General features: G+C 53.1%; 3 protein-coding genes across 8 annotated transcripts in view; 2 read left to right on the forward strand and 1 right to left on the reverse strand.

The window, feature by feature from the left end:
- The window catches only part of DLEC1 (DLEC1 cilia and flagella associated protein), a 66,581-nt gene extending 60,549 nt beyond the window's left edge, over window positions 1–6,032 (forward strand). For both annotated transcript variants that reach the window (XM_050780276.1, XM_050780277.1), the window contains exons 29-37: window positions 63–179; window positions 265–390; window positions 498–592; window positions 818–902; window positions 1,097–1,315; window positions 3,763–3,924; window positions 4,944–5,097; window positions 5,373–5,496; window positions 5,591–6,032. In XM_050780276.1, the coding sequence (XP_050636233.1) occupies window positions 63–179; window positions 265–390; window positions 498–592; window positions 818–902; window positions 1,097–1,315; window positions 3,763–3,924; window positions 4,944–5,097; window positions 5,373–5,496; window positions 5,591–5,714 (1,206 nt within the window). In that variant the 3' untranslated portion in view covers window positions 5,715–6,032. The remainder of the gene's footprint in view (window positions 1–62; window positions 180–264; window positions 391–497; window positions 593–817; window positions 903–1,096; window positions 1,316–3,762; window positions 3,925–4,943; window positions 5,098–5,372; window positions 5,497–5,590) is intronic.
- On the reverse strand, window positions 6,010–20,464 carry ACAA1 (acetyl-CoA acyltransferase 1). 4 transcript variants are annotated; one of them, XM_050780324.1, is made up of 12 exons: window positions 20,093–20,464; window positions 19,820–19,913; window positions 17,238–17,295; window positions 15,212–15,291; window positions 14,889–14,931; window positions 12,558–12,656; window positions 11,049–11,129; window positions 9,764–9,954; window positions 9,421–9,600; window positions 9,085–9,140; window positions 8,825–8,970; window positions 6,010–6,417 (listed from the first exon to the last, which is right to left on the reverse strand). In XM_050780324.1, the coding sequence occupies exons 1-12, from the start codon at window positions 20,351–20,353 to the stop codon at window positions 6,342–6,344; spliced, it is 1,365 nt and encodes a 454-aa protein (XP_050636281.1). In that variant the 5' UTR covers window positions 20,354–20,464; the 3' UTR covers window positions 6,010–6,341. The 4 variants fall into 4 exon arrangements, with proteins under 4 accessions (XP_050636281.1, XP_050636283.1, XP_050636282.1 ...); XM_050780326.1 differs by having other exon boundaries at window positions 20,309–20,373; XM_050780325.1 differs by having other exon boundaries at window positions 20,249–20,343.
- Window positions 20,465–20,673: 209 nt separating this feature from the next.
- On the forward strand, window positions 20,674–26,233 carry MYD88 (MYD88 innate immune signal transduction adaptor). 2 transcript variants are annotated; one of them, XM_050780329.1, is made up of 5 exons: window positions 20,674–22,246; window positions 23,088–23,222; window positions 23,612–23,792; window positions 23,981–24,072; window positions 24,355–26,233. In XM_050780329.1, exons 1-5 carry the CDS (start codon window positions 21,880–21,882, stop codon window positions 24,507–24,509), a joined length of 930 nt encoding a protein of 309 aa, XP_050636286.1. In that variant the 5' UTR covers window positions 20,674–21,879; the 3' UTR covers window positions 24,510–26,233. The 2 variants fall into 2 exon arrangements, with proteins under 2 accessions (XP_050636286.1, XP_050636287.1); XM_050780330.1 differs by having other exon boundaries at window positions 23,612–23,773; window positions 24,355–24,375.
- Window positions 26,234–26,775: the final 542 nt, after the last annotated feature.

Raw genomic sequence — 26,775 nt, forward strand, 5'->3', positions numbered from 1 at the left:
GTGGCCAGTAGGCTAGTTGAACCTCAGTGACTGCGTGAACCTCCGTGACTCCTTGGTGACAGGTTGAGGGCAGCTCCAGTGCCAGCAATAGAGTGTCACAGAAGCTCATCTCAGTCATCCTGCAGGCACATGAGGGGGTGCCATCCGGCCACCTGTACTGTATCAGCCCCAAGCAGGTGGTGAGTTGGGGTAGGGGCTGGGAGCTGTCTGCATTGGCCGGCCAGTGGCCATGGGACAGTGCTAAGGCTGCTGTGTCCATGCCAGGTGGTCCCTGCTGGGGGCAGCAGCACCATCTACATCTCCTTCACCCCCATGGTGCTCAGCCCTGAGATACTACACAAGGTGGAGTGTACTGGCTACGCCCTGGGTTTCATGAGCTTGGACAGCAAGGTGAGCTCTTCCGGCCTGGGTTGGGGGCCGCAGCCACTGCTCCCTCCTGGGTAGCATGCTGCCTGCTCAGCCCAGGGATCAGCTGTGATCAGACTTGGGCTCAGTAGGTGGAAAGGGAGATTCCAGGGAAGAGGCATCGCCTGCAGGACTTTGCAGTGGGACCCCTGAAACTGGACCTGCATAGCTACGTGAGGCCTGCACAGTGAGTCAGCTGGGGTGCCCCATCTCCTTTCATCCCCATGGGGTGCACCCTCACCAGGCACTGGTGGAGCCAGGCAGGGTTCTCAAAGCAAAAGGGCAGGCATGGGTGGGAGAAGTCAGCAAAGGAGCCCGGGGAAAGGCTGGCCTGAGGCTGGATGAGCAGAGTCAGGGCAGTCAGGAGGCCCCAGGCGCCTGGCTTGCCCCAACAATGCCTATTGCTGGGCAGGCTAAGTGTGGAACTGGACTACGGCGGCAGCATGGAATTCCAGTGCCAGGCCAGTGACCTCATTCCCGAGCAGCCCTGCTCTGGGGTGAGTGTGCTGCCACCCTCTGGCCCTGCCAGCTTACCTGGACCTCAGATGTCTCTGTGTGCCCTTCTGGGATTCAGGCCTTATAGTCTGAGTCCAAGTCCCATCCCCCAGCCCTCCCAGCCCTACCCTAGAGCCATGAGGTTGAAGAGAGAGACAAGATGCATTCCCTGCCTCCTACCTCTGTGGCTGCCCAGGTGCTGAGTGAGCTGGTGATCACCCACCACCTGAAGCTGACCAACACTACAGAGATCCCACACTACTTCCGGCTCATGGTCTCCAGGCCCTTCTCCGTTTCCCAAGATGGGGCGAGCCGGGACCACAGAGTTCCTGGCCCTGGCCAGAAGCAGGAGTGTGAGGAGGAGACAGCCTCAGCAGACAAGCAGCTGGTGCTGCCAGCACAGGAGAACATGCTGGTCAGTGGGAGCGTCTGCAGCCCTTGCCTTGACGGCACACCCTCGCATGTGTATAGACAGCACCCCTGCACGCCACCCTCACGTGCTTGCACCCAGATGCAAACTGCGTGCCTGACCCTGCCATACCCTGCATGAACACTCGGGGGTGTGCTCACACCAGAGACCACATTCAGCACCTCTGCACAAGTGGCTGACATGGGCATGGACACACCGGACATTGTGTTCACATACATGCATGCAATTGTTCCAGAAATGTCCCCAGACTTCCCTTTCCCTCTTAGTCCCCACTGCTGAGATGCTGGCGGAGGCTGATGCATTCCTGCGAGCACCTCCCCTTCCCACACAGACTCCGTCCTCCTATGCAAGCTCAGGGTTTGTGTCCCAGCTCAGGTGAGCCCATGGGGTTGCTGTAATTGTAAGACACTCCAGATTCTAATGTAAATTTTCCTCTTCTAACTAATTCTCAGTGATAATTGGATCCTGTATTTTCAGAGTTGGCTGGGTAGGGGAAGGTCTTGGGAATGTCAGGACCTCAGTAGAAACCATCAACTTCTTCCTCTGGTCTCTGAGGCAACTGGAAGGAGGCTGAGTGTGTGCACACCCATATCTGCACAGTGGGCTTCCAGGGTGTGCAGAGGCAGGCTGAGGGTGGACAGCCCTGCCCTGTCTCCTACTTCCCCTCCTGCTTCAGAGGTCCTCTTTCTTCCTCTCCTTGGAGGGCTTCTCTTCATGCTGTGCTCCCTTGAGCTCTGCCAGGCTCTAGCCTCACTCTGCACATTTCTGGGTTGTCTTATCCATTTCCAGAGCCTCAGTGAACAGCCATATTCTCTCTATCCAATGTATACTCCACTGTGTAGCGAGGGCCTGCTGTGTACTAGACGCTGGGCTAGGTGATGGAACTCCCCGAGGACCTCATCATGGAGGTCAGGGACACACACGGATCTGCAGAAGACAGAATGGCACCCTCGACCCACTTTGCATTTGCTCCCTTCAACAAGCTAAATGGAGGGCAAGGCTCAGAGCACAGCCAGAGGTTCCATTCCCCCAGAGCTTCCCAGGAGACACGGCAGTTAGCCACCAGGCATTTAAAAGTCCTTGGCAGCTCTGGGGAAGCCCAAAGGTTCCACAAAAAGGACATCACATAATGGTGCTGCATCTCACCCTCCATGAGCTAACAATGCTCAGGTTTCTGGCTCCTGGCCAGAATTATCTCCCAGGCTCTAGAGCCAAACTCAACCTGTCCAAAGTGAACTCCCCATCCCCTCCCCCACCTTGTCCTGCCCCATACCTGTGCCTCCTTTTTGTGGTGGCATTTTGTCTCAGCAAATACCACTCCTAACCCCCTTGCTCATGCCCAGAGCTCTGGCACCCCTTGTCGTAGACTGATCTCTGACCAAGCCACCAAGCCCTGCGGATGCCCCCTCCTAAAGTTCTCCCAACACTATTCTCTTTTCTTCATCCCTACACCCATATCTTGGTTTAGGACAGCGGTGTCTAAGCCTGCCAATAAATCAGTGGCCTATTTTTTAAGATTGGGTCTTGCTGTGTCACTCAGGCTGGAGTGCAGTGGCATGATCATGGTTCACTGAAGCCTCAACTGCCTGGGGGTTCAAGCAATCCTCCCACCTCAGCCTCCCAAGTAGCTTGGACCAGAGGCATATGCCACCAGCCCAGCTATTATTTGCAGAGACAAGGTCTCATTACATTGCCCAGGCTGGTCTTCAACTCCTGGGCTCAAGCAATCCTCCCACCTCAGCCTCCCAAAACCTCCCTTCAGGGGCTGGGCCTGGGAGGGAAGAAGGGATTACAGATGTGAGCCACTGCTCCCAGCAAATTAGTACCCTTGACAAAGTTTATTAAGGCAGCAGCTCCCAGACCCCACCTCCAGAGATGTGAAGGTCTGGGTGAGGCCTAAGAATCTGTATTTGTAACAAGTGCCTCACAGTTGATTCTGATAAACTTGTACCAAGGACCTGTGCTGGGAGCCAGGAGTCCAAGCTCCATCCTGTCCAGCCTCAGTTACAGCCTCAGCCCCTGGTATGGCATCATCACACTCATGTGTGGTCTGCAGCCTGTCTCCCCGCCAGGTCAGTGACCTGTCAGAGGCTCCTCACTGTCCTCAGCACACAGACCAAGTCCTTCCTCTGCCTCTGAGTCCAACCACAGCTCTAGGAATTTGAAGTGGTAAAGGGCAGCTTGCTCATGTACCTTCCCCTCTAGCCTCTGACCTCTGAGGGCAGACATGACTTGTCCCTGACACTAGCAGGGTGCTGGGCAGAGTAGGTGCTGGGCAGCACTTGTGGAATGAAAAGCACCAGGTTGGGGAGCTGCTGGGCTGTTGGCTGAGCAGGGCTGGGCCTGGGAGGGAAGAAGGATGGAGCTCCAGGTGGGGAAGTGGCCATCTGCCCTCTGCAGCCGGAGATGACACCATGTCCACATCTGCTCAGGTGAACGTGTCCTTCTCACTCTCCCTGGAGCTGCTCTCCTATCAGAAGCTCCCGGCCGACCAGACGCTGCCTGGGGTGGACATTCAGCAGAGCGCGAGTGGAGAGAGAGAGATGGTGTTTACTCAGAACCTGCTCCTGGAGTACACCAACCAGACCACTCAGGCATGCCCCAGGCCCACCCACATGTGGAGGAGGGTGGAAGTAGGCTGGGCTCTGTTCTGCTGGGGCCAGAGGAGAAAGCCCTAGCAGGGCCCTTAGAAATAAGGAACCCCTGCCTCTGTCCTAGTGCTCAGTCTCCCCTAGAAGACCTGTGTGCAGAGAGATGAGGGCCATCCACCCTCACCTCCCTCATGAGCCCAAAGCCAGGTGAGGGCCTGAGTGTGGGAAATCAGGGAAGGCTCCCTGCAGGAGGTGGCACATGAAGCCCGTACACCGATTAATCAAGGAAGGGAAACAGGTTGACGGCCAGGCCAAAAGAAAGGCCTGATGGGTGGGGACAGTGAGCACCTGAGGCAGCTGCGAGGGGCAGCCCTGGGGCTTGCTAGGTTTCAAGCACCAGGGCGAGCACCATGGACCAGAAGGTCACCAGGTCGTAGTGTGGAGGCTGAGCAGGGGCTACTGGTAAGGAGTGAAGGAGTGGCCTGGGGAGGACTCCAGAGAGGCCGGGGACAGGAGGCTCAGCAGTGGAGCCGAGGCGCTCCAGCCTGGCACCCAGGCAGCTGCTGGGGCTGAGGCCATGGGATCGTGCATGGCAGCGCCTGAGTGTGATGCAGGGGCTGCCAGGAGATAGAGCAGGGCACAGGTGAGGCCTGCGGCCAAGGGACACAAACAAATGGTCCAGGGCCTGAGAGGAGCTGAGGGATGGGCCTTGGGGGCCACCATAGTAGGAGGAGGGGTGAAGGAGGGCAGCCCAACCAGCCAGGGTGCAGGGACTGGAGCTTTATGAGTTAGGGAGGCAGGGACAGCGGGGGAATGGATGGCATCACCCTGGTCCTTTCCCTGCGCAGACTCCCAGTAGCAACCTGTGGCCTTCGAAGGTGGCGCTGGCCCCCTGCCAACTGCTGGGCACTTCCCGTTTTCCTCAGGAGCATCAGCACTTGGGGTCTGCAGGGTTCCCTGTGTCCCAGAGGCCCTGGCTCACAGCCCACCCAGAATGGACAAGGTTGCCTGGTCTCCCACAGGTGGTGCCCCTGCGGGCCGTGGTGGCCGTGCCTGAGCTGCAGCTCTCCACCAGCTGGGTGGACTTTGGGACCTGCTTTGTGAGCCAGCAGCGAGTCCGGGAGGTCTACCTGATGAACCTGAGCGGCTGCCGAAGCTACTGGACTATGCTGATGGGTATGTCCTACTCTCCCACCTACCCACTGTTCCCCTACAGGGTTGTGACCTGTAGGGGGCCCCTGTGCCCTGTCCTTGCATGCTGGCTCCCAGGGCAGGCACCACTTGGAATTTCTGCAGAACAGCCAGTCCCCCAATTCCACATGATCTCAGGCTTGCCCTGCCCTGCAGTGCTGAGCAAGACCAGAGGTGCAGGCCTGGGGGAGGGTGAAGTCTTCTTGTGGCAGTACATGGGGCTGCCTGCCCTCATGTGTCTTCCCTTCCCTTTGGTGCAGGCCAGCAGGAGCCACCCAAGGCCGCTGTGGCCTTTGGCGTCTCCCCAAGCAGTGGGCTGCTAGAAGCACGATCCGCCAATGCACCCCCAACCTCCATCGCCTTGCAGGTTTTCTTCACTGCCAGGTACAGCCCCTTCCAACCTCCCCCAAACTGCCCACAGGGCCTGGACCCCCTGCCCAGGCCCCTCCTAACCTCAGCCCCTACATGCTCCCCACAGGAGTAGTGAGCTGTACGAGTCCACGATGGTGGTGGAAGGTGTGCTTGGTGAGAAGTCCTGCACCCTGCGGCTCCGGGGCCAAGGCTCTTATGATGAGAGATACATGTTGCCTCACCAGCCCTGAGGCTCCGCCCCAGCCCTCAGCCCTAGGCCCCAGCTGGAGAATAAACATTGCCCAGGGATTAGGAGGAGATCTTCAGCACAAAGACACAGACCTGGGGACCTCTGGGCAGCTCCTGGAATGGAAGAACCCCCTTCCACAATGGTCTCAGCCTAGGCCTTCATGATATGTCCTCAGAGCTAACACAAAGGATAGGCTACACCACAGTAGAGACCACCGCATTGAGAATCACTACTCATTGCATAGCGAAGACCAGTATGGCAAAATTAGCCTTGGAAAAAAACCACAGCCACTAAGATAAATTCATGCAGTTTTACTATGCCCATTGCACTTCTCATCCATGAATTCGCCTTGCCCTAAGAATTAACCATGGCCTTGTGGCCTGGATGACCCAGGCTGCTTTTGTCTTGCACAGCTAAAGAGGGTCTGATGCGTGGCTCAACACCCTACCCACTCCTATACCATGTCATCAGTGTTCACATTTTCCAAATGAGTTGAAGTGCCTTGATCTGTCCACTGCCACCACCACCAGTGCTGAGTTTTCTCATGTGGTTTTGCTTCTGTAGTGTTGCTGCCTTGCTGCTACAGCAGCGGGACTGTCTGCGTAGCGCCTCCAGCCTGGGACCTCACTCAGTTCCCAGGGTATTCAAAGACAGCAGCGGCTCCCATTCCAGTTCCGATGCACATGGACACCACTCCGTATGCCCTGTGAAAACAAAACTTAATTGGCTGGGCAAAGGCACCCACCAAGTTACCTCCAGACCAGGCTGAGCCAGAAGGACTTCATGGACAAGTAGGATGCAAAACCATCAGACCAGATCTGTGGGCAAGCAGTACCCTGGCCTCCCACTTGGGCACACACACGGTGGCAGATGCCCACTGCAGGCTAGTATCCCTTTCAAGGCTGGCCCTCAGGGAAAACAGGGATCATGCCCCTACATCCTCAGTTCAGGGTGTTTCTGTGTGCATGTTCCCCTCCCCAGGGACCGATCATAATCCCAAAAGACACAATCCCAAACGCAATCATCCCAAATGTTGAAATCCTGGAAGAACAAAAACCCCTAAAGTCTAAAATCCTGAAAATCACTATCCTAAAAGACCAAAATCCAGAAAATATAATTCTGGAAAAAATAATTTGGAAGCCTGGCATGGTGGCATCTACTTGTAGTCCCAGCTATTCAGCAGGCTGAGGCAAGAGAATCACTTGTGCCTAGGAGTTCAAGACCAGCCTGGGCAATATAGCAAGACTCCATTTTAGAAAAAAACTTTTTTAAAAGATTGATTTAAAAAATATTTACATTTTTAGGCCAGGTGCAGTGGCTCAAACCTGTAATCCCAACACTTTGGGAGGCTGAGGCAGGTGGATCATGAGGTCAGGAGTTCAAGACCAGCCTGGCCAACATGGTAAAACCCTGTCTCCACTAAAAATACAAAATTTAACTGGGTGTGGTGGCAAACACCTATAATCCCAGATACTCGGGAGGCTGAGGCAGGAAAATTGCTTGAACCCAAAAGGCAGAGGTTGCAGTGAGCCGAGATCACACCACTGCAATCCAGCCTGGACAACAGAGTGAGACTCCATGTCAAAAAAAAAAAAAATACATTTTTAAAAGCGGATTTATTTGAGATACAAAAACAACAGAACACTTCACAGGCTACTTTACACAGTAAAATAGGCAATAATTACAAATTTTTACAGACATAAACACTCAGGTATGCTAACAATAGTCACAGGAGTATAACAATTATAAACAGACAAACTGTATTCATAAATAGGTTAAAAAGCAAACTGTATAAATGGCTGGTAATCGTGTGCACCCAGCTTTATAACTGCAGTCATATGAATACCATGAGGGACAACCTATGTCTTTTGATGAGACTGATCAAAAACTGATGGAGCCAGGCACCGTGGCTCACACCTGTAATCCCAGCACTTTGGAAGCTAAGGTGGGAGGATCACTTGAGCCCTGGAGTTCGAGACCAGCCTGGACAACATAGCAAAACCCTGTCTCTACAAAAAATACAGAAAATTAGCTGGGTGTGGTGGCACGCACATATAGTCTCAGCTACTTAGGAGGCTGAGGTGGGAGGATTGCTTGAGCCAGGGAAGCAGAGGTTGCAGTGAGCCTGAGATGGAGCCACTCCACTCCAGCCTGGGCAACGGAGTAAGACCCTGTCTCAAAAAACAAACCAACCTGGGATGGGTCAGCACTGCATAAGTAGTCACCCAAAGAACCAAGATCTTGAGAAATTTTATCTTTCACAAATGCAGGTGCACAAACAGCACACTTCTTCATTTACTGAGGAAGTTTCAACATTTTTATGTACAAGGCTTACAAAGTCAATGTGATAATGCACTTTCATGGAATCAGATTTCTGATGTCCAAGGCAGAAAGTGTGTCCCAGCTCTGAGAGAGACAGTTCAACTTCTGCATTTGTTCTCTCCAGGGCCCTAGGCAATTAGATGGTGCCTGCCAACACTGAGGGCGGATCTTCCCCACCTGGTCCACTCAGATGCATACTCTAACCTCCTCTGCAAACACCCTCACAGACACAACCAAAACATTACTTTGTCAGGTTTCTAGGTATTCCCAAAATTAAGTCCATTCCTTGTCAACTTAGCACCCATTCACATCTCCTTAAACCATACTTAATTTCCAAATAAGACAATTAGTTACATGGTGTAACTAATATGATGCAGTATTCTACATACAGTGGAAAATGCACTAATCCCTTCTCTAGAATTCATAACATGAATTCAACATTAGGATTTCAACATTCAGGATTTTAATCTTTTCAGATTGTGACTTTTTGGGATTTTAGACAGTAAGGATCTTTCTGCTTGACTAGTCAAGTATAGAAGTAAGAAGGAGGTAAAGAGTAGAATAAGGAGTTTGATCTGTAACTGAACAATCAAGATAACTCACTACCTTTGGACCAGCCAAGACCTTACGGACTTTGATCTTTTGGGATTTCAACATTTGGGATTACGGCGCTCAGGACTGTGTCTGTCGAGATTATGATCCAAAGCCCACCTACCTCTATCCCCTGCCCCTCAGGTGCCCTGGCTTGGGTATGCCCCCATGACCCCACTGCCAGGAGCAAAGCCTTACCTCTTCCCACGGCGCTTCAGCTCGTTGAGCAGCGTGATGACCTGTCGTGCCCCAGTGCAGCCCAATGGGTGCCCTAAGGCCACTGCACCGCCCAGAGGGTTCACCTTCTCAGAGGGGAGTCGTAGCTTCTCCACACAGTAGGCAGCCTGGAAGGAGGCAGATCATCAGCTACACCCTCTTACCCCTCCCCTGCACCACTTGCCTGCTCACTCTACCTCGGCTGTCCAGGGCCAAGGCAACATTGAGAAACAAGGGCTCACCTGGCTTGCAAAGGCCTCATTGATCTCAAAGATGTCCACGTCACTCACTGTCAGCCCTGCAGGCAAGGTAGAGACCTGAACTGACACGCTGGCCATCTGCCTCCCCTGGGACCCGCCCCATCCACGGGCCTACAGGCTGCCTGGTATGTGTCTCTTCCAAAAGGGTGAGCCAGTCTCAGCTGTGGGGTCAGGAAGGGCTTGGAGTATGGGACACTAGCCTGCCCCACCTCCACTCTGCAGCACCCACAGGACCACCCTCATGCCCCTGGCAACAGCATGCAGGGCAGCTGCAGGATCCAGGTGGGACCCAGATATGATGTGAAGGAGCCACCTTACCTGCTTTTTGCAAAGCTATGGGGATGGCGTAGGCAGGTCCGATGCCCATGATGTCAGGTGGGACCCCAACCACTGCATAGGACCTCAGGACCCCAAGGATGGGAAGGCCCAACTCTTCTGCCTTGGACCTCCGGGCCAGCAGGATGGCAGCCGCCCCATCACTCACTTGGCTAGAGTTTCCTAGGGGCAAATTGTTGGGGTAAGAAGGCATCAGGGTGGGGCTGAGGAGATCCCAGCCCTCCCACTTCTACTTTGCAGAGGGGTCTATTCCAGGTTCCCAGAGTACAGCACCCAGCATGGCCATGGCCTCCTTTCTCACACCCGCACCCCAGACCAGTCTCACCAGCTGTGGTAGAACCGTCCTTCTTGAAGGCAGGCTTCAGTTTGGCCAGGCCCTCCATGGTGGTGCTGGGGCGGATACCCTCATCCTGGGTCACAGTGATGCTCCTCTTGGTGCCCTTGTCATCATGGACCGTGGTGGTCACTGGCACAATCTCAGCTTGGAAACAGCCCTTGCTCTGGGCTCTTGCTGCCCTGCCAGCACCATGGACAGCCAGGCTCAGCTCCCTTAGGGTTATCTTCCTCCCTGCCCCCAACCTCTATCCATTTGGGTAGATGCAAGCTTAGGCTGCTAAATTCAGGGACATGCTGGACTTTGGGAGAGCTCTGAGGGCACGGCCAAGGCCTTACAGGGCCTACTTCACCATCAGCCCTAGACCTCCAGATTGTGGCCAATCCCAGCCTCAAAAGCGGCAAGGGTGTTTGGAGGTGGTGCCTCCACTTAGAGCCCTTTGTCTGAGAGGGACTAAGCCTGCTTGGCTCTCTCTGCTAAACTGAGGATGGAACCCCAGAAATATTTGTGCTGGGTTCTGCCAACTTTTCTGCTCAAACTCAACAGTTTGATGTCATCTACTCCCCAGTTTCCACCTATTTAAAGTGACATATACTAAACTACTCATGTATTTTTTATTTAAGCAGTTTTAAAGCACAAGGTATTTAAGGGTGACCCCTGCAAACATGTGCAGCATATTAAGTGCCCAGGGACATTCCAGTGGAAGGAATCTAAGGCTTCCAACACATTTTCAAATGGTTATGTGACCCAAAGTGGCTAAGAATCACTGCCTCAGGGAAGCCAACCTGGCCCAGATACCACTCCTGCTTTTGCTGTCCTCTCTCTGGACAGGCCGGACTTGCCAATCTTAGCCTGCCTGAGCCCCTGGGGTTTCTCTGATATCATCCCCAGTTCTTGCCTTAGGATGCTGCCACAGACCCAGCATGGTCCAGAAGCTAGGATGCCAGGGTCCCTAACATTCCTGGCCCCACACTCCAGGATTGGACTCCCACAATGTCCAATCTGCAAACCACAGCCAGAAAAGAACAGAGGGGGAAACTGAGGCCTAGCTAGGGCAAAGTCAGGGTGAACAGACAGTAATAGAACCTAGAAGTACTACCAACTCACAGTGGCCCTGACACTTCCCACTTCCCACCCCCAACCTGGGTGGCACGAGGCCTGGAAAGCACTCGCTGCCCAGTGGTAACTACAAAACGGTGCCACTTCAGACCACTTAGGATAGACTCAAAACCTCACTCTCCAGCCCTTTAAACATTCCTCCCCAAGCAGTACTCACTTCTGCTGGGAAGCCAGAGCAAAGGTATCCTGCTTCTCCCGTGAAATGCCAAACCGCTCAGCCACATTCTCAGAGGTTATCCTAGAACACAAACAGCAGATAGTGTGGGCATTGGTCTGACAGCCTAGAGGAAGGGACCAGGCTGTAGAGCTGTGCTTAGAACTCTGGATTCCCAAGGCTGTAAGCAGGAGAGGATGTAAGGGCAGTCCATGCCACAGACAGTAGTGATGACTCAGGATATGGTACAGCCTTCCCTGAGGGTGGATATAAAGGCACAGATAGGGAAGTCAGCAATGCTGGCCAGATCCTGAGAAGCTCATACACCAAAGAGACTTTCTCCAAGAGATAGGGCAGCCTGCATGGGGGCAGTTGCAAAAAAGAGTTTGTTCCCTGGGTGAGCTGCCTCAGCGCAGGGGAGAAAAGGAGCAGGGGAGGGCTTGGGTGGGGGCACTAACTGGCTACTCCTGGCCAGCTTCTTCTATGCCTCAAGGAAAACTGCTGCAATGTAGGGAGATGAGGACTCCCAAATCTCCTCCAGAAAGGCCAAACCTAGGCTTCCAGGTCACCTTGGCTGGTGTCTATGCTTATCCTGAGAACCTAGAGCCACAGCTCGGCCTTCCAGCCTGGGCTTCTGGCTTTATCGGCTTCCCTTGAAGATACAGTATGTGAAAGAAGCCACGGCACTGCCCCTCTCCAAGCCTTAGTCTCCTCACATATCTAGTGGATCCAGGACTCCTGACCCACAGACCCTGGGGATGGCCCAGAGGCTCAGAGAAGCTAAAGTGTTTCATACAAATGCCACATACTTTTCTTTTTTTCTTTTTTTTTTTTGAGACGGAGTCTCACTCTGTCACCCAGGCTGGAGTACAGTGGAGCGATCTCGGCTCACTGCAACCTCTGCTTCCCAGGTTCACGCCATTCTCCTGCCTCAGCCTCCCGAGTAGCTGGGACTACAGGTGCCCGCCACCACGCCCGGCTAATTTTTTGTATTTTCAGTAGAGACAGGGTTTCACCGTGTTAGCCAGGATGGTCTCGATCTCCTGACCTCGTGATCCACCCACCTCAGCCTCCCAAAGTGCTGGAATTACAGGGGTGAGCCACCGCACCTGGCCAAATGCCACACACTTTTCATGTTGCACCTGACAGGGCCCAATTCCCCCCACCAGCATGTTCAGTCATCACAAGCTTCCCACTGCCTTCTCAACTTTCTAGGCCCCCAAGGCTTTGGAGTGGAGCTACCATCGTCCTTCCTATGACTGAGCACCTCAGTGTGGGAGTGACAAGGTAGGTGATGTTTGGAAACTCGGGGGCACAGAGAGGACCTGGGGGCTTCAGGAAATGGAAGTCAAGGGCAACATCAAGTCTCATCCCCAAAGTCCCTGCGGAGCAGACCATGCCCAAAGGAAGGAGGCCAAGGCTTGGCACCGCCAGCCCAGAGATGATAAAGTTCCTCGGCCCCCTGCTCCAGGCTGAGAGGGCACAAGCACACAGAGCTATGGGAGCACTCACCCCATAGGAATCAGGCAATCTCTGGCCTTCTCCTTCTCCATCAAGCGTGAAGTAATATTTCCAGGGTTCCCTCTGTCAGCCAGGGACATGGACTCCACCCTGGGGAGAAGGAAGAGGAGAAGGTAAGGTGAACTGGGCTCTAGCAGGACTCCTCCAGAGATAGCTGAACACTTGGCAAGTGCTAGGAAATAACCAGGGAGCCCTAGGAAGTCCAGTGGGCCTCTGGGAGCCACAGGCAGGGCACCTGGCCAGCAAGGCCCAGCTGTAAGTACAGGGCTACTGAGCCCTGTCTCTATTTCGACCCCCACCCCAGGACAGAGCACTGCACAAAACACTCCTGGGGGCAGGGCTATGCTTCCCTATACAACTGCTAAATCACCCAACTGGCAATTCCAGAGAAAAGCCTTCTGGTGTCAGCCACAGAGGAGGAAACACATCCACAAGCCAGGACCAGCCCTCAGGGCCCACAAATTCAGAAGGGAGAAGAGATAACTTGAAAGTAACCACAGGCTGGCCATGGTGGCTCACGCCTGTAATCCCAGCACTTTGGGAGGCTGAGGTGGGTGGATCACGAGGTCAGGAGATCGAGACCATCCTGGCTAACACGGTGAAACCCTGCCTCTCTAAAAATACAAAATATTAGCTGGGCGTGGTGGCGGGCGCCAGGGGAGGAAGCTGAGGCAGGAGAATGGTGTGAACCCAGGAGGCAGAGCTTGCAGTGAGCCGAGATTGCACCACTGCACTCTAGCCTGGGCAACAGAGCGAGACTCCATCTCAAAAATAAATAAATAAAATAAAAATAAAAGTAACCACAAAGCTGAGCTCAAAGGGTGATCAGACCTGCATAGACAAGGAAGTGCTACGAGCTGAGAGGAAGGAGACGGCAGCGTAATGTGGTCAAAAAAGGGTTTTGAGGCGATGGGGGACCCTAACGCCTCAAGGGATGCTAACAGATAACCTTGACTGAGTACTTTTCATGTGCCCAGCACTATTCTGAATTCTTTTCAGATGTTAGAGTGCTTCAGTGTCAGTCACATGACAGACAAATACTCTACAGTGTAAGCTGTTGGTATTACTCCATTTATTCTTCTCAACTTCAACAGAGCTGAGCTAGGTATCCCCATTTTATAGATCAGGAGACTGAGGTCTAGAGAGACTGTATAACTTGTCCATGGTCACCCAGCCTGGATCCACATTTAAGTAGTCTGACCTCAGAGCCCACTTCCAACTAGAGTGCCCTGTGCTACATGCTTGCTGATCAAAGCCTATGGAGAATAGTCAGGCTATGATGTGGGTGTCAAGCCTGGCCCAGATCTTAATATCCTAGTACCGTGGTCCTTAACCTGCTTGGGAATCAGATACTCTCTAAGAAACTCTTAAAAGCTCCAGCCCTTCTCAAGTTATCCATACCACCTTTCACCCAGTAAAATAGAAGAACATGACAGAAATCAAAGGGCAATGGCCCTTGCCCAGCCAAAGTCCTTGTAGAGTGGTCTTTGGCTTTATTTACAACTATAGAGATAGCTCAGTACAACTCAGTGCCAGCTGCCACAGCCCTGCAACAGGGGCCAGCAATGTGTTCTCTCAAGAAATACTCTAAAGAGGATGCAAAAGGCAGCAGGGGTATTTCAGAACCCTGGGGCTGCTCACTTCCCCCAGCCTGCCAAAGCCCTTACTCCCCTGCCCTCCCAGCACCAGATGCCCACCCAAGCCTGGGCACCAGTGCCCTGCCCTTCCCTGGAGGCACTGCCAAATACAACTTCTGCAGCTCCATTTGCTGCAGCCAACGATGGAGCCACAGTCTAGGTGGAGGTGACAGTGACCGAACCACCACAGATCTCATTTTGTCCCTCACAGCCCATAGGCAGCTGGAAGTTTCCACATTGGTACCAGCGTGGGGAGACAAAGGGACAGACAGCCTAGTAAAATGAACAAACTAGTTACACAGTAGGCAGCTGTCCCTGGCTTTACAGAACCCAAACTGCAACTTCTCTCTCAGCAGCATCATGAATCAACAAGGGCCCCAAAAGGAAACCCAAATGCTGGATTTTCTCAAAATGCTTGCCCACCTTTTCCAGCCTGAAATACTTCCAAGAAAGTAAGCTTTTAGAGGCCAATTCCCCTCCCCTGCTAGTGCTGAGAGGTATGAGTGATTCCTGAGCAGCCAGAGTTGGTAGCCACTCTTAACCTGCATTTGTGAGAACCCACTCCCGGCCAGCTGCCTAATGGGGATGGGGGGAATCCTGAAATCATGGCCTCTGAGAACTCAGATGAAAATTAGTTTTATTGTCACAAGTTGGTTAATAAGCTCCGGCAGAAAAAAATTCTTACCCACAGGCCATGCCAATGTCATAAGACCCATTTCTGATGCCACCTGCAACAAAAGCATTTCATAAACATCCTTTGCCAGAGTCCACCTGTTCTGGAAGCAGTGGAGCCTCTTCCCCACCTGGTCTCTAGATGGGACTCAGCCCCAGCCTCAGAAATGGAAGACCCAGGAATGTTCAGAAAAGGCTTTGGGCAGTGGTAGGGGGCGCTCCTGCACTCTTTCTGTGGTTAGAGTCCTCTCAGAAATTATTACTTGCCCAGACAGCGACTTCGCTGACCCAAACCCACAGGTCCAGGATCAAGGTGCCCACCCAGTCATAACTTACCTGCTATGCTGGCCACTGCCTGCAGCCCCGACGAACACTGTCTATTGACAGTGGACAAAGGCACAGTCTCCGGGATGTCACTGAAACAGAAGGTGAGAGAGTAGAATCAGCCCCCAATTCCATGCCAGGCTCTCATGGAAAGCAGTCCTATGCTTCTAACTGCCCCCCGTCAAGGGATGTAAAGGGCAGGGGAACAAACCCAGCAGCCCTGCCCCCATGCCAGGCCAGATCCATGGAATGGGGGTGGGCAGCTACTGGACAGATCCCCTCTCTGCAGGCACTTGCTCCCCAGGACCACCAAGTACATTCCCTTCCATTCCTGTGACTATCTTCAATCAATGACCAAGCACAGCCCAAAGGCAAGGGAAGCCTGTTTGGGCCACAGGGATCCTTCTCTCTCTCCCTTTGAAGATTCAAAAATGAAAACTATGTATCTCTGTTTCCCCCAAAGAACAGAGAAAAGGCACTGCTGCTAGGACAGAGCACCAGAGCCAAAGAAATGCCTAAAGTCTGAGGACAAGGACCCCCAACCTTACCAGTAATCATATAGCTAACCCTGCCATGTTCCCATGGACTCTTGAAAGCCTGATCCCACCTAGACGAAGCACTCTGATGGGAATCATGTGTTCTAACATCCGTTGCTCTGGTAGGTTCCCCAAGACTCTCACACTGGTCTTAGCCCTGGAAGCTAGTAGGGCTTCCCCTCTTGATGTAACCTGCCTTGGCCAACAGTAAAAAGCCCTAGGGAAATTTCCAGACCTCCTCAGACCCACAGACTCAGAACCTGAGGGAGTGGAAGCATCCTGGTGATTCTGGTGTACGGCCAGATTTGGGAGTCTCTGAACTAGTGCCCAGGCCAGGCTCTGCAGAGACTCTCAGGTGGATAGCTTCCTGTGCAGCCTGTTTGATCCCTCCAGGGTCCCTTAACTCCCTAGCAGGTAGTTACCATTCCTTCACTCAATTCACCAAGTTCACTAAATACCTACTTACCACAAGGCATCACCTGAGGGATGCTGAGATGCATATAACACTGTGCCCTGGAGGATGCCCAACCAACACACAGAAAATGAATCAACTAGCAGAGACTGAAATAATAGGGCAAGAAGGCAAACCACATCAGAAGGAAGTGCATGGCTAGCTCCTACTGGAGAGGAAGGGGCTCTCATTTTCAGCCTGAGAGCCTGGATAAGTCATGCCAAAATGGTGAGACTGTGTTTGGGCAGGGTTTGTCTTTCTGTCTAGGGCAGAAAGAGGAGATAGGGCTAGCACTTCAAGGAGACAGAATGACGATATCAGGGAAGACAGTAGGCCGACAGGTGGCTGAACGAAGAAAAGTCAAGGTGAGTAAGCAGCTAGGAGATGAGGCTGGAAGGTAAGTCTGGAGCCAGATTGTAGGGGTCCTTGAACTACAGGCTGGGCAGTCTAAACCTCTCCCAGTTCCTAGAGGGTTTTTGTTTTCCTGTTCCTTCACTAGCTAATGTTCCTATTTATTCTTCTCCATACATCTAGAAGTACAAAGCTAAGCAGTTCTTAAATCTACACACGAAAATAATTTAAGCATTCTTTCCCCTGCAGGCGCTCAAAGGAAAGTTTACCAGGTCTCCTCCTGAGTGTCCCCCTTCCCCATGGTTCTGCCCTATCCCAAAGTCTCTGCTAGTGGGATATGACTGGAGTTAGCTCAACTAGTAAAAAGGCTGAAAGTCACTTTTCAGCATGCTTACTTGGTTACTCACCTGACAAATGAGGGCAGAATCCACACTTACAAAAGGCAAGTGACAACCTGGCTTTGGCTAAAAATCAAGCCACAGAGAACTTCTGCTCCAGTCCCAAAGGCCTTGTGTATCCTGGCTCAGCACTTTAAAGTAGGGGAGAGGTTGAGGTCACAAGAGCAGGGAGTCAAGGACTCTGGTTGCCTCATTCTGGTGTCCAACCTTATCCTCCCCAACCTGCAGACTGAGTTCCCTGGGGCCTGGGCCCAGTAAAGCATCAAAATGGCCAACCCATGGCTAGAACTAGAAAAGTTTACCTCAGAAACTGGGCGATTCGGGCCATGATTGCCCCGGCCCCAGGCTGCAGCACATTTCCTGTGGACAATAAACTTTCATTCAGCACCAGGTGGTGGTATTCTGTGCACTAAGGTATAGCTGTGAAAACCAGAGATGAGGCATTCCAGATCTTTCTTTGGGACACTAGCCCTTGGCAGGCTCACTTGCAGCTCTGGAACATCAGGGTTTGGGGCAGGGAGAGCCAGCCATACAACAGCTTGTCCTGGTCATCCACCAGCTCCTGTCGCTAAGCGTCCCATGCTCACTTGCCCACGTACCCAGCTTTTCCAAATCAGCACAGATGGGCAGGTTGCCTGCCCTTAAAAGTGAAATGGGAGTTTCTGAAAATGCACATCTCCCCAGGTATCCTCCTCTGAGCCCTGTTGTCACCCCAGAGAGGTGGAACAGTGATTGCTGACCTAGGGGTGGCATCCGCTGGATAAGACTCTTGCCATATCATGTTTAGTATTTCAAGGTGAGGGGTGGGATAGACTGAAGGTTGTGGGGAAAAGAAAGATCAGATTTTTACTGTGTCTATGTAGAAAAGGAAGACATAAGAAACTCCATGTTGATCTGTACTAAGAAACATTGTTTCTGCTTTGAGAAGCTGTTAATCTGTAACTTTAGCCCCAACCCTGTGCTCACAGAAACATGTGCTGTACTGAATCAATGTTTAAGGGATTTAGGACTGTGCAGGATATGTCTTGTTAACAATGTGTTTGCAGACAGTATGCTTGGTAAAAGTCATAGCCATTCTCCATTCTCTATTAACCAGGGACACGATGCACTGTGGAAAGCCGCAGGGACCTCTGCCCAAGAAAGTCTGGGTATTGTCTAAGATTTCCCCCCACTGAGACAGCTGGAGATACTGCTTCGTGGCCATATCCCGTGGGAAGGAAAAGACCTTACCATTCCCCAGCCTGACACCCGTAAAGGGTCTGTGCTGAGGAAGATTAGTAAAAGAGGAAGGCCTCTGTTTCCCGCACGTCCCTAGGAAGGGAATGTCTGTAAAGCCGACTATTGGTTCTATTCTGAAATAGGAGAAAACCACCCTGTGGATGGAGGCGAAATATGCTGGCAGCAATACTGCTGTTACTCTTTGCTACACTGAGATATTTGGGTAAAGAGAAACATAAATCTAGCCTACTATGCACATCCGGGCATAGTACCTTCCCTTGAACTTATTTATGATGCAGATTCCTTTACTCACATGTTTTCCTGCTGACCTTCTCCCCACCACCCTGTTCACCCTGTTCTCCTGCCTAAGAGGTCCTGCCCCTCCACACCTGTGGGTATTTCTCCCAAGGCGGAGACGACTGAGAAAATAAGACACAGAGACAAAGTACAGAGGAAGAAAAGTGGGCCCAGGGGACCGATGCTCAGCAATTGAGGACCTGCACTGGCACCGGTCTCTGAGTTCCCTCAGTATTTATTGATCACTCTCTCTACTATCTTGACGAGGGGGATGTGGCAGGACTACAGGGTAATGGTGGGGAGGAAAACATATGAGCAAAGGACTCTGTGTCATAAATAAGTTTAAGGAAAGGTGCTGTGCCTGGATATGCACGTCGGCCAGATTTATGTTTGACTTTACACAAACATCTCAGTGCAGAAAAGAGCAGTATTGCCGCCAGCATGTCTCACCTCCAGCCATAAGGTGGTTTTCTCCAAACTCAGTAAATAGAATGTATGGTTGGGTTTTACACAGAGACATTCCATTCCCAGGGACAAGCAGGAGACAGATGCTTTCCTATTATCTCAACTGCAAAGAGGCCTTCCTCTTTTACTAATCCTCCTCAGCACAGACCCTTTATGGGTGTTGGGCTGGGGGACTGTAAGGTCTTTCCCTTCCCACGAGGCCATATCTCAGACTATCTCAGTTGGGGGAAACCTGGACAATATCCAGTCTTTCTTGGGCAGAGGTCCCTGTGGCCTTCGGCAGTGCATTGTGTACCTGGTTAATAGAGAATGGAGAATGGCGATGACTTTTATACTGCCTGCAAACACATTGTTAACAAGGCACATCCTGCACAGCCCTAAATCCATTAAACCTTAAGTCAATACAGCACGTTTCTGTGAGGACAGGGTTGGGCTACAGATTAAGGCTACAGATGAACAGCATCTCAAAGCAGAATTTTTCTTAGTACAGATCAAAATGGAGTTTCTTATGTCTTCTTTTTCTACACAGACACAGTAACAGTCTGATCTCTCTTCCTTTCCCCCACACTGCCGGACTCCCCTTGCCGAGATAGTGAAAATAGTAATCAATAAATACCGAGAGAACTCGGAGACCAGTGCTGGTGCAGGTCTTCGCATGCCTAGTGTCCCGGCCTCCTGGGCCCACTGTTATTTCTCTATACTTTGTCTATGTGTCTTATTTCTTTTCTCAGTCTCTCGTCCCATCTGACGAGAAATACCCACAGGTGTGGAGGGGCAGGCCCCCTTCAAAGGTCAAGGCCATGGAGGTTCCCCCAGTGAAAACTCGGGGTGGGGAGGTGAGGAGAGCTCTGGACGAACAGAAAAACGGGAAGGTCCCAGCACAGGGCCTGGGTGGTGCGCTCACCGACACAGATGTCCCCCAGCTCTTCCGGCCTCAGATTCACGTCCTTGAGAACCGCGGTCATGACGGCCGAGAGAAGCTCGTCGGGGGTGGTGTCCTGCAGCAGGAAGAGGAGCCGCGGTGACCCCCAGTGCCCCCTGCTCACCCCAGGGAGACAAAGCGACCACAGCTGGATGCGGAGCTGCCTCCGGCGTCCAGGGTAACCAAACATACGAACCGGACCCCAGCCCGCGCTGGCGTCTTCCCACACTCGGCACCCAGACCCTCCGGCCTCACCTTGAAGCCGCCGCGGCCTGCCCGGCAGATGGCCGTGCGCCGCCCGTGCACCACCACCACGTCCGCGGCCGAGGCCTGCGGGGCGCCGCTCAGGCAAGGCGCAGCCTGCGGCATCCAGCCGGAATCCGGCCGGCCTGTCAGGTGGCCCAGCACTACCTGCAGCCTCTGCATTGCGCAGCTCAACCCTACAAACCAGCCACCAGTCGCGGAACTGACCGCCGGAGTTAACAGACAGCCGTCCGCGCACGCGCAGAACCACATCTCAGCCTCCAAGGCCTCAACTCCGCCCACAGCCCTGAGAAGGGACGCGAGCGCCCCTCCAAAAGTCCCGCCCACCTCCCGCCACAGCCAACCACAAGGTGAGTCGGCCTGGGAACCTGCCCCTCCCCGCCACCGCCTACCGAACCCTCTATAGGAGGGCCCACAGTCACCGCCCAGCCGAGCTTTCCACTCAATGCCCCGCCTACCTTAGCCTACCGCAGCCAACCAAAAGGTGGATCTTTACGAATCCCCGCCCAGAAATGCAGAGCGGAAGCCTTTCCACCTTTTGTAGCCAAACCCGAGACCCGACCCCCAAACCCATGTCTCCTGCCCGCAGCTAAACGGAAGGCTGGAGCGCCAGGACCGCTTTCCGCTTGCGAGATGGAGATGGAAGCCGGGGCTCTAATTCCTCTACCCACTTCCTAGTCGGCTCTGCTATCCCTCCGGTCCCAGTACCCGAGCTGGGGAACCTAAATACTTCCGAGACGCCCGAGTCCTACTCCGACGTGGGTGGGCTTTCCCATTCTTTCGAGAAGACAGGGAATTTGGGCTTCCGGACTGGCCGGGAGAACAGATTTTACAGAGGTGCCGGGGTGTGACAAGCTCTCTAACTGGAGAATGAATGTTTCACACTTTTACCAGTTTTACACCCAATTGGAATGATTTTATTAGTGCCCATTTCCCGTGCTAGGCTGGGGGCTCCACTAAGGCAGAGAGCCTGGACAGGCTTGACACTTAGTAGATGATCAATAAGTACCTGTTGAATGAGTAAATGAATGAACCAGGGCTCCCTAGGTCAGGACTGTGTCCCTAAACCTAAAGAGCAAGGCCACGTGCCCCCTTGACTCCCAATAGCAGGGCCATGTCTTTACCTGAGACCCTGGAGAGTAGCGCTGGGCTTCCCACAGACACCGAAGGACAGGGTGCCTTGTGGTCCCCAACCTAGTGTCATGACGTCCCCAACCATTTTGATGGCAGGGTCACGGCATGCCTCAGGCTCCAGAAGACAGCTGTCTCTTTCCCACTCCCACCTGGGGAGCACAGCAGGGGTCTTCCCTTACCCCTACTGGCAGGATTGCGTGTTCCCCAGAGGCAGTGGAGGGCAGAGCTGGTGCCTTCCCACTTGTCCCCTCCTCGCCATCCTCTAGGGCAGGACCGTATGAACCCCTCAGATTCCCCAGTGGAAGAATTGTGGCTCCACCAGATCCCAAAAAGCAAGGCCCGTTTCCTACAACCTCTGAAGGAGGGTCGTTCTCACTCCGCCGCCTACTTACTACTACCATCATCAGACCCTCGAGGGCAGTGCTGTGGACCTCTCCAGATCTCAAAAGGCATATTCCTACTTCTCACGCTCCCACATCCCCCGCCTCCAGACCTCGAGGGTAGAGGTGGGCGCCCCCGCCTCCGCACTTTTGCGCGGGGCTCCGGATTGTAGGGCAGGGCGGCGCTTCTCGGAAAGCGAAAGCCGGCGGGGCGGGGCGGGGCGGGGCGGGTGTCGTAGGAGAAAGAGGAAGCGCTGGCAGACAATGCGACCCGACCGCGCCGAGGCTCCAGGACAGCCCGCCATGGCTGCAGGAGGTCCCGGCACTGAGCCTGCGGCCCCGGTCTCCTCCACATCCTCCCTTCCCCTGGCTGCTCTCAACATGCGAGTGCGGCGCCGCCTATCTCTGTTCTTGAACGTGCGGACACAGGTGGCGGCCGACTGGACCGCGCTGGCGGAGGAGATGGACTTTGAGTACTTGGAGATCCGGCAACTGGAGACGCACGCCGACCCCACTGGCAGGCTGCTGGACGCCTGGCAGGGACGCCCTGGCGCCTCGGTAGGCCGACTGCTGGAGCTGCTTACCAAGCTGGGCCGCGACGACGTGCTGCTGGAGCTGGGACCCAGCATTGGTGAGGACGTCCCCTTCCTGGCCTCGTACCTGGGGGGTGAGGAGGCTGACTTTCCGCGGCCTCAGCATCCTGTCTCCCATGGAGAGACCCCATTTCCTGCCTCGGGGGCGGGAGAAGCCTGCAGAGGGAGAACCATGCGGGTCCCGTTCCTTCTTAATAACCGGGACTGGTTATTAAGAAGGACTGGAGAAAGGTCCGGAGAGGCGAGATGGAAAGAAAGCAGCTTAGGCAGAGGCTTTCAGGTAGGACCAGGAGTCAGAATCAGGCTTCTGTGGGGGCATCTGGGCTGTTTCAAGTAGAGCAACAGGACAGGTGGGGCGACTGACAGTGGACTGTCTTAGAAATCTCAGATCCTGGGGAAATGCAGCCCTTCTTTCTACTCAGTGGCACTTACATAATATACATGCATAGGCGTTGGGTACAGCTGCCCACAGACAGGCACACCTTCTGGGTTGGAATCACTGCCCTCACTGCACCATAACCAGTGGGTCTCCTGAGCCTTTCTGGCATGCCCAGCGCCTTGCTCACATCTGCCCTGGATCCTAGAAGAAGCAGACCTACCTTGGTACCATTCTCAGGATCCCTAGGAAGGGACAGAGATACAAACCTGACTTTGATGGCCTTCCAGAAAGCCAGAACACCACTGACATCCCTTTGGGTCAGTGAGAGCCAGTGGGAGCTCAACTTCTTAGAGCTGTTGAACTGCTCATGGCACCAGTGAGCTGGGGAAGCCCTCTAGAACAACCCAGCCAGAGGAGGTAGGACAGCTCCTGGATCCTGACTGCGGGTAAAGAGGTGGGCACTCCCAGGGAAACTGCTTTACCCTGTCTCTTCCCCACAGAGGAAGATTGCCAAAAGTATATCTTGAAGCAGCAGCAGGAGGAGGCTGAGAAGCCTTTACAGGTGGCCGCTGTAGACAGCAGTGTCCCACGGACAGCAGAACTGGCGGGCATCACCACACTTGACGACCCCCTGGGTAAGGGTCCAATACTGTTCCCATGGGACAGGTGGAATAGGACACTGTGGCGTTAAGAGCATGGGTGTTGGAAGCAGATGGGCAGTGGGACCTTGAGCAAGTCACTTAATCTTTCTGAGCCTCAGTTTCCTCACCTGAGAAATGGAGATAATAGTCTTACATCTGGATTGCTGTGAGATGCTCATGAAACAATGTCTATCTCGTGGTTAATCCAGAGCTTAGCCCCTGAGGTATTCATCTTTCCTCTCCCAGGAAGGGCACTTTCTCTGAGGAGTATCATCTTGGGAAGGGTACAGGGCCCAGGGTTGCCTAGGCAGGGGACTCTTGGCTGGACCCCTCCCAAGACTTCCCATGGAGCTCTGACCACCACCCTTGTGCTGTGCACCCAGGGCATATGCCTGAGCGTTTCGATGCCTTCATCTGCTATTGCCCCAGCGACATCCAGTTTGTGCAGGAGATGATCCGGCAACTGGAACAGACAAACTATCGACTGAAGTTGTGTGTGTCTGACCGTGATGTCCTGCCTGGCACCTGTGTCTGGTCCATTGCTAGTGAACTCATCGAAAAGAGGTTGGCTAGAAGGCCGTGGGGTGGGTGGGTGGATGCATGAAGCCCTGCCCTGGGGTCCAGATACTGGGCATCTCTTCCTAGCTGTGCACTGTCCAGCCTGGGCACAGTGGGCTATTCCCGAAGCTATTCCCAGGGGATATGCTGGACTAAGTTGCCACGGGACCTGCAGCCCGCCCACTCTTCCCTAGGTGCCGCCGGATGGTGGTGGTTGTCTCTGATGATTACCTGCAGAGCAAGGAATGTGACTTCCAGACCAAATTTGCACTCAGCCTCTCTCCAGGTAAGCTCAACCCTGCTCTGGCAAGATAATGAGGGAATGTGTAGGTGGGGCCTCTGGATTGTCAGCCTTCCCTCCCCAAGGGCTGTGGATGCAGTACCAAAGAACCGCTGAAGATCTCTGCACACCTGAGCATGTGTACATGTGTGTGCCTTTTTGTGTGAGTGAATGTGTGCCAGGGTGCTTAGATGGGGGATGGCTGTTGTTAACCCCTGTGTTGAAGACTGGGCTTGTCCCACCATGGGGCAAGGGCCTGATGCCAGCATGGCACCCCTTGGCTTGCAGGTGCCCATCAGAAGCGACTGATCCCCATCAAGTACAAGGCAATGAAGAAAGAGTTCCCCAGCATCCTGAGGTTCATCACTGTCTGCGATTACACCAACCCCTGCACCAAATCTTGGTTCTGGACTCGCCTTGCCAAGGCCTTGTCCCTGCCCTGAAGACTGTTCTGAGGCCCTGGGTGTGCGTGTATCTGTCTGCCTGTCCATGTACTTCTGCCCTGCCTCCTCCTTTGGTTATTAGGAGGAATCTGTGCTCTACTTGCCTCTCAATTCCTGGAGAGGCCAACTTCACAGACACATCTGCAGCAGCTGGACATCACATTTCATGTTCTGCATGGAACCAGTGGCTGTGAGTGGCATGTCCACTTGCTGGATTATCAGCCAGGACAGTATAGAACAGGACCAGCTGGGGCTAGGATAAGGACCAGCAGAGCCAGCTCTGCTCTGAGCCATTCATACATCTTCAGCTTCAGTTTCCTCACTTGAGGAGTAGGATGGGGAGAACAGAGAGTAGCTATGTTTGAATCCCTGTAGGGAAAGGTGAAGCATAGCTCCGGGTCTCCTGGGGGAGGGCAGTCTTGGTTGCGGGAGAGCTGGCTGTTGCTGGACTACATGTTGGCCACTGCTGTGACCACGACACTGCTGAGGCAGCTTCTTCCACAATGATGCCTACTGATGCTTCAGTGCCTCTCTGCACACCTCCCATTCCACTTCCCCACAGGGCAGGTGGGGAAGCAGGTTGGCCCAGCACAAGGAGATCCCACCTTGAGCCTTATTTCTTAATGGGCCCACCTCTCATCTGCATCTTTGACACCTCCCAGCTTCTGCCCAACCTTCAGCAGTGATGAGTCCCCAAGAGACTTGCCTGAGCAGCTTGAGCTGCTTTTCATTTCCGCCTGTCAGGATGCCTGTGGTCATGCTCTCAGCTCCACCTGGCATGAGAAGGGATCCTGGCCTCTGGCATATTCATCAAGTATGAGTTCTGGGGATGAGTCACTGTAATGATGTGAGCAGGGAGCCTTCCTCCCTGGGCCACCCTCTGAGAGCTTTCCCACCAACTTTGTACCTTGATTGCCTTACAAAGTTATTTGTTTACAAACAGCGACCATATAAGAGCCTCCTGCCCCAAAGCTTGTGGGCACATGGGCGCATACAAACTCACACACAGACACACACATATGTACAGATGTGCACTCTCACACACACAGGCAGCTGCATACAAACGTTTCTCTAGGTACAGCTCCCAGGAACAGCTAGGTGGGAAAGTCCCATCATTGAGGGAGCCTAACCATGTCCCTGAACAAAAATTGGGCACTCTTGTATTCCTTTTCTCTTGTGTCCCTACTCATTGAAACCAAACTCTGGAAAGGACCCAGTGAACTGGTATTTATACCTCTAATGAAGCACAGAGAGAGGAGAGCTGCGTAAACTCACACAACAATGAACTACAGACATAGCTGTTCTCTCCCTCCTTCCCAGAGTGATTTGTACGTTACTCTCAAGCTGTCCTTTGGGGACAAGGTGTCACGGTCTTAAGTGTCTGTGCCCCAGGGCAGACCTTAGGACCCTAAATCCAATAGAAAATGCATCTCTTTGCTCCACTTTCAGCCAGGCTGGAGCAAGGTGTCTTTTCTCAGGATCTTGGGAGGGAATGGAGGCCCCTCTATGTATGATCTTGTTGAGGTGTTTAGCTGCCATGCACCTGTCCCCCTTTAATATTGGGAATTTTAGAGCAATCTCAAGAAGCATCTTCTACATATTTTGTATGCATTATAATAATTTCAAAGATATCTGAGAAAAGCCTATATTTGCCATTCTTCTGTATCCTGGAATACATCCTGCATCCTGAGTTTATCATAATAAAGAATATTCTACCTTGGAAACTTTTGTGTGTTGAGCAGAAGAGGTTTGGAAGCAGTAATGTGGGTAAGAGAAGCTGGTCCACTGGGTGGGTTCCAGTGGATTTGGCAGGGGCTTCCTGAAAGCTGGACCCCCTCCTCATAGGTTCAGTCCTCAGCAGGGCTGCAGGCAGAACCAGGAATACTGATCTCAGCTAAAGACACTCAGAAGACTGCCCTCCTCCGGCCATGTTCAATCTTTTCTGGGTTGTGCCATGCTCCTGGGCCCTGGCCCAGTCTTTGAGTAGGGGCTAATCTATGCTCCAAAGAGTCTGGAGGACCCCCCAACTCTAGTCACTGAGCACTGCACTGTTATTCCTATTAATCTTCTTTGGGCACATCTATTTTTAAAGGTACTGATCTATTTTTAAAGCAAATGTATTGCTTTTTCACTGTTTAAGAAAATTTGGAAAATACAAAGAAAAAAACTCATAATAATCCCAGAGAGAACTCTAGTGACATTTTAGAGTGCTCAGACATTGTCAGTGACAGTAGCTTTTGTCTCAGTGGTCTATCTGCTGCCATGT

This window comes from Macaca thibetana, chromosome 2 (assembly GCF_024542745.1).
Source record: "Macaca thibetana thibetana isolate TM-01 chromosome 2, ASM2454274v1, whole genome shotgun sequence".
NCBI classification, from domain to species: Eukaryota; Metazoa; Chordata; class Mammalia; order Primates; family Cercopithecidae; genus Macaca; species Macaca thibetana.

What these genes read in the sequence shown, in the direction of transcription:
- ACAA1 (XM_050780324.1), bottom strand. Translation starts at nt 20,353, where the DNA reads ATGTGGTTCTGCGCGTGCGCGGACGGCTGTCTGTTAACTCCGGCGGTC. An exon ending in GCTGGGGGACATCTGTGTCG is followed by an intron (nt 17,296 to 19,819) that starts GTGAGCGCACCA and finishes TATTGTCCACAG; the next exon opens with GAAATGTGCTGCAGCCTGGG. An exon ending in GCTCTGGCTTCCCAGCAGAA is followed by an intron (nt 9,955 to 11,048) that starts GTGAGTACTGCT and finishes TGGTGCTGGCAG; the next exon opens with GGCAGCAAGAGCCCAGAGCA.
- MYD88 (XM_050780329.1), top strand. Translation starts at nt 21,880, where the DNA reads ATGCGACCCGACCGCGCCGAGGCTCCAGGACAGCCCGCCATGGCTGCA. An exon ending in AGTGAACTCATCGAAAAGAG is followed by an intron (nt 23,793 to 23,980) that starts GTTGGCTAGAAG and finishes ACTCTTCCCTAG; the next exon opens with GTGCCGCCGGATGGTGGTGG. An exon ending in TGCACTCAGCCTCTCTCCAG is followed by an intron (nt 24,073 to 24,354) that starts GTAAGCTCAACC and finishes CTTGGCTTGCAG; the next exon opens with GTGCCCATCAGAAGCGACTG.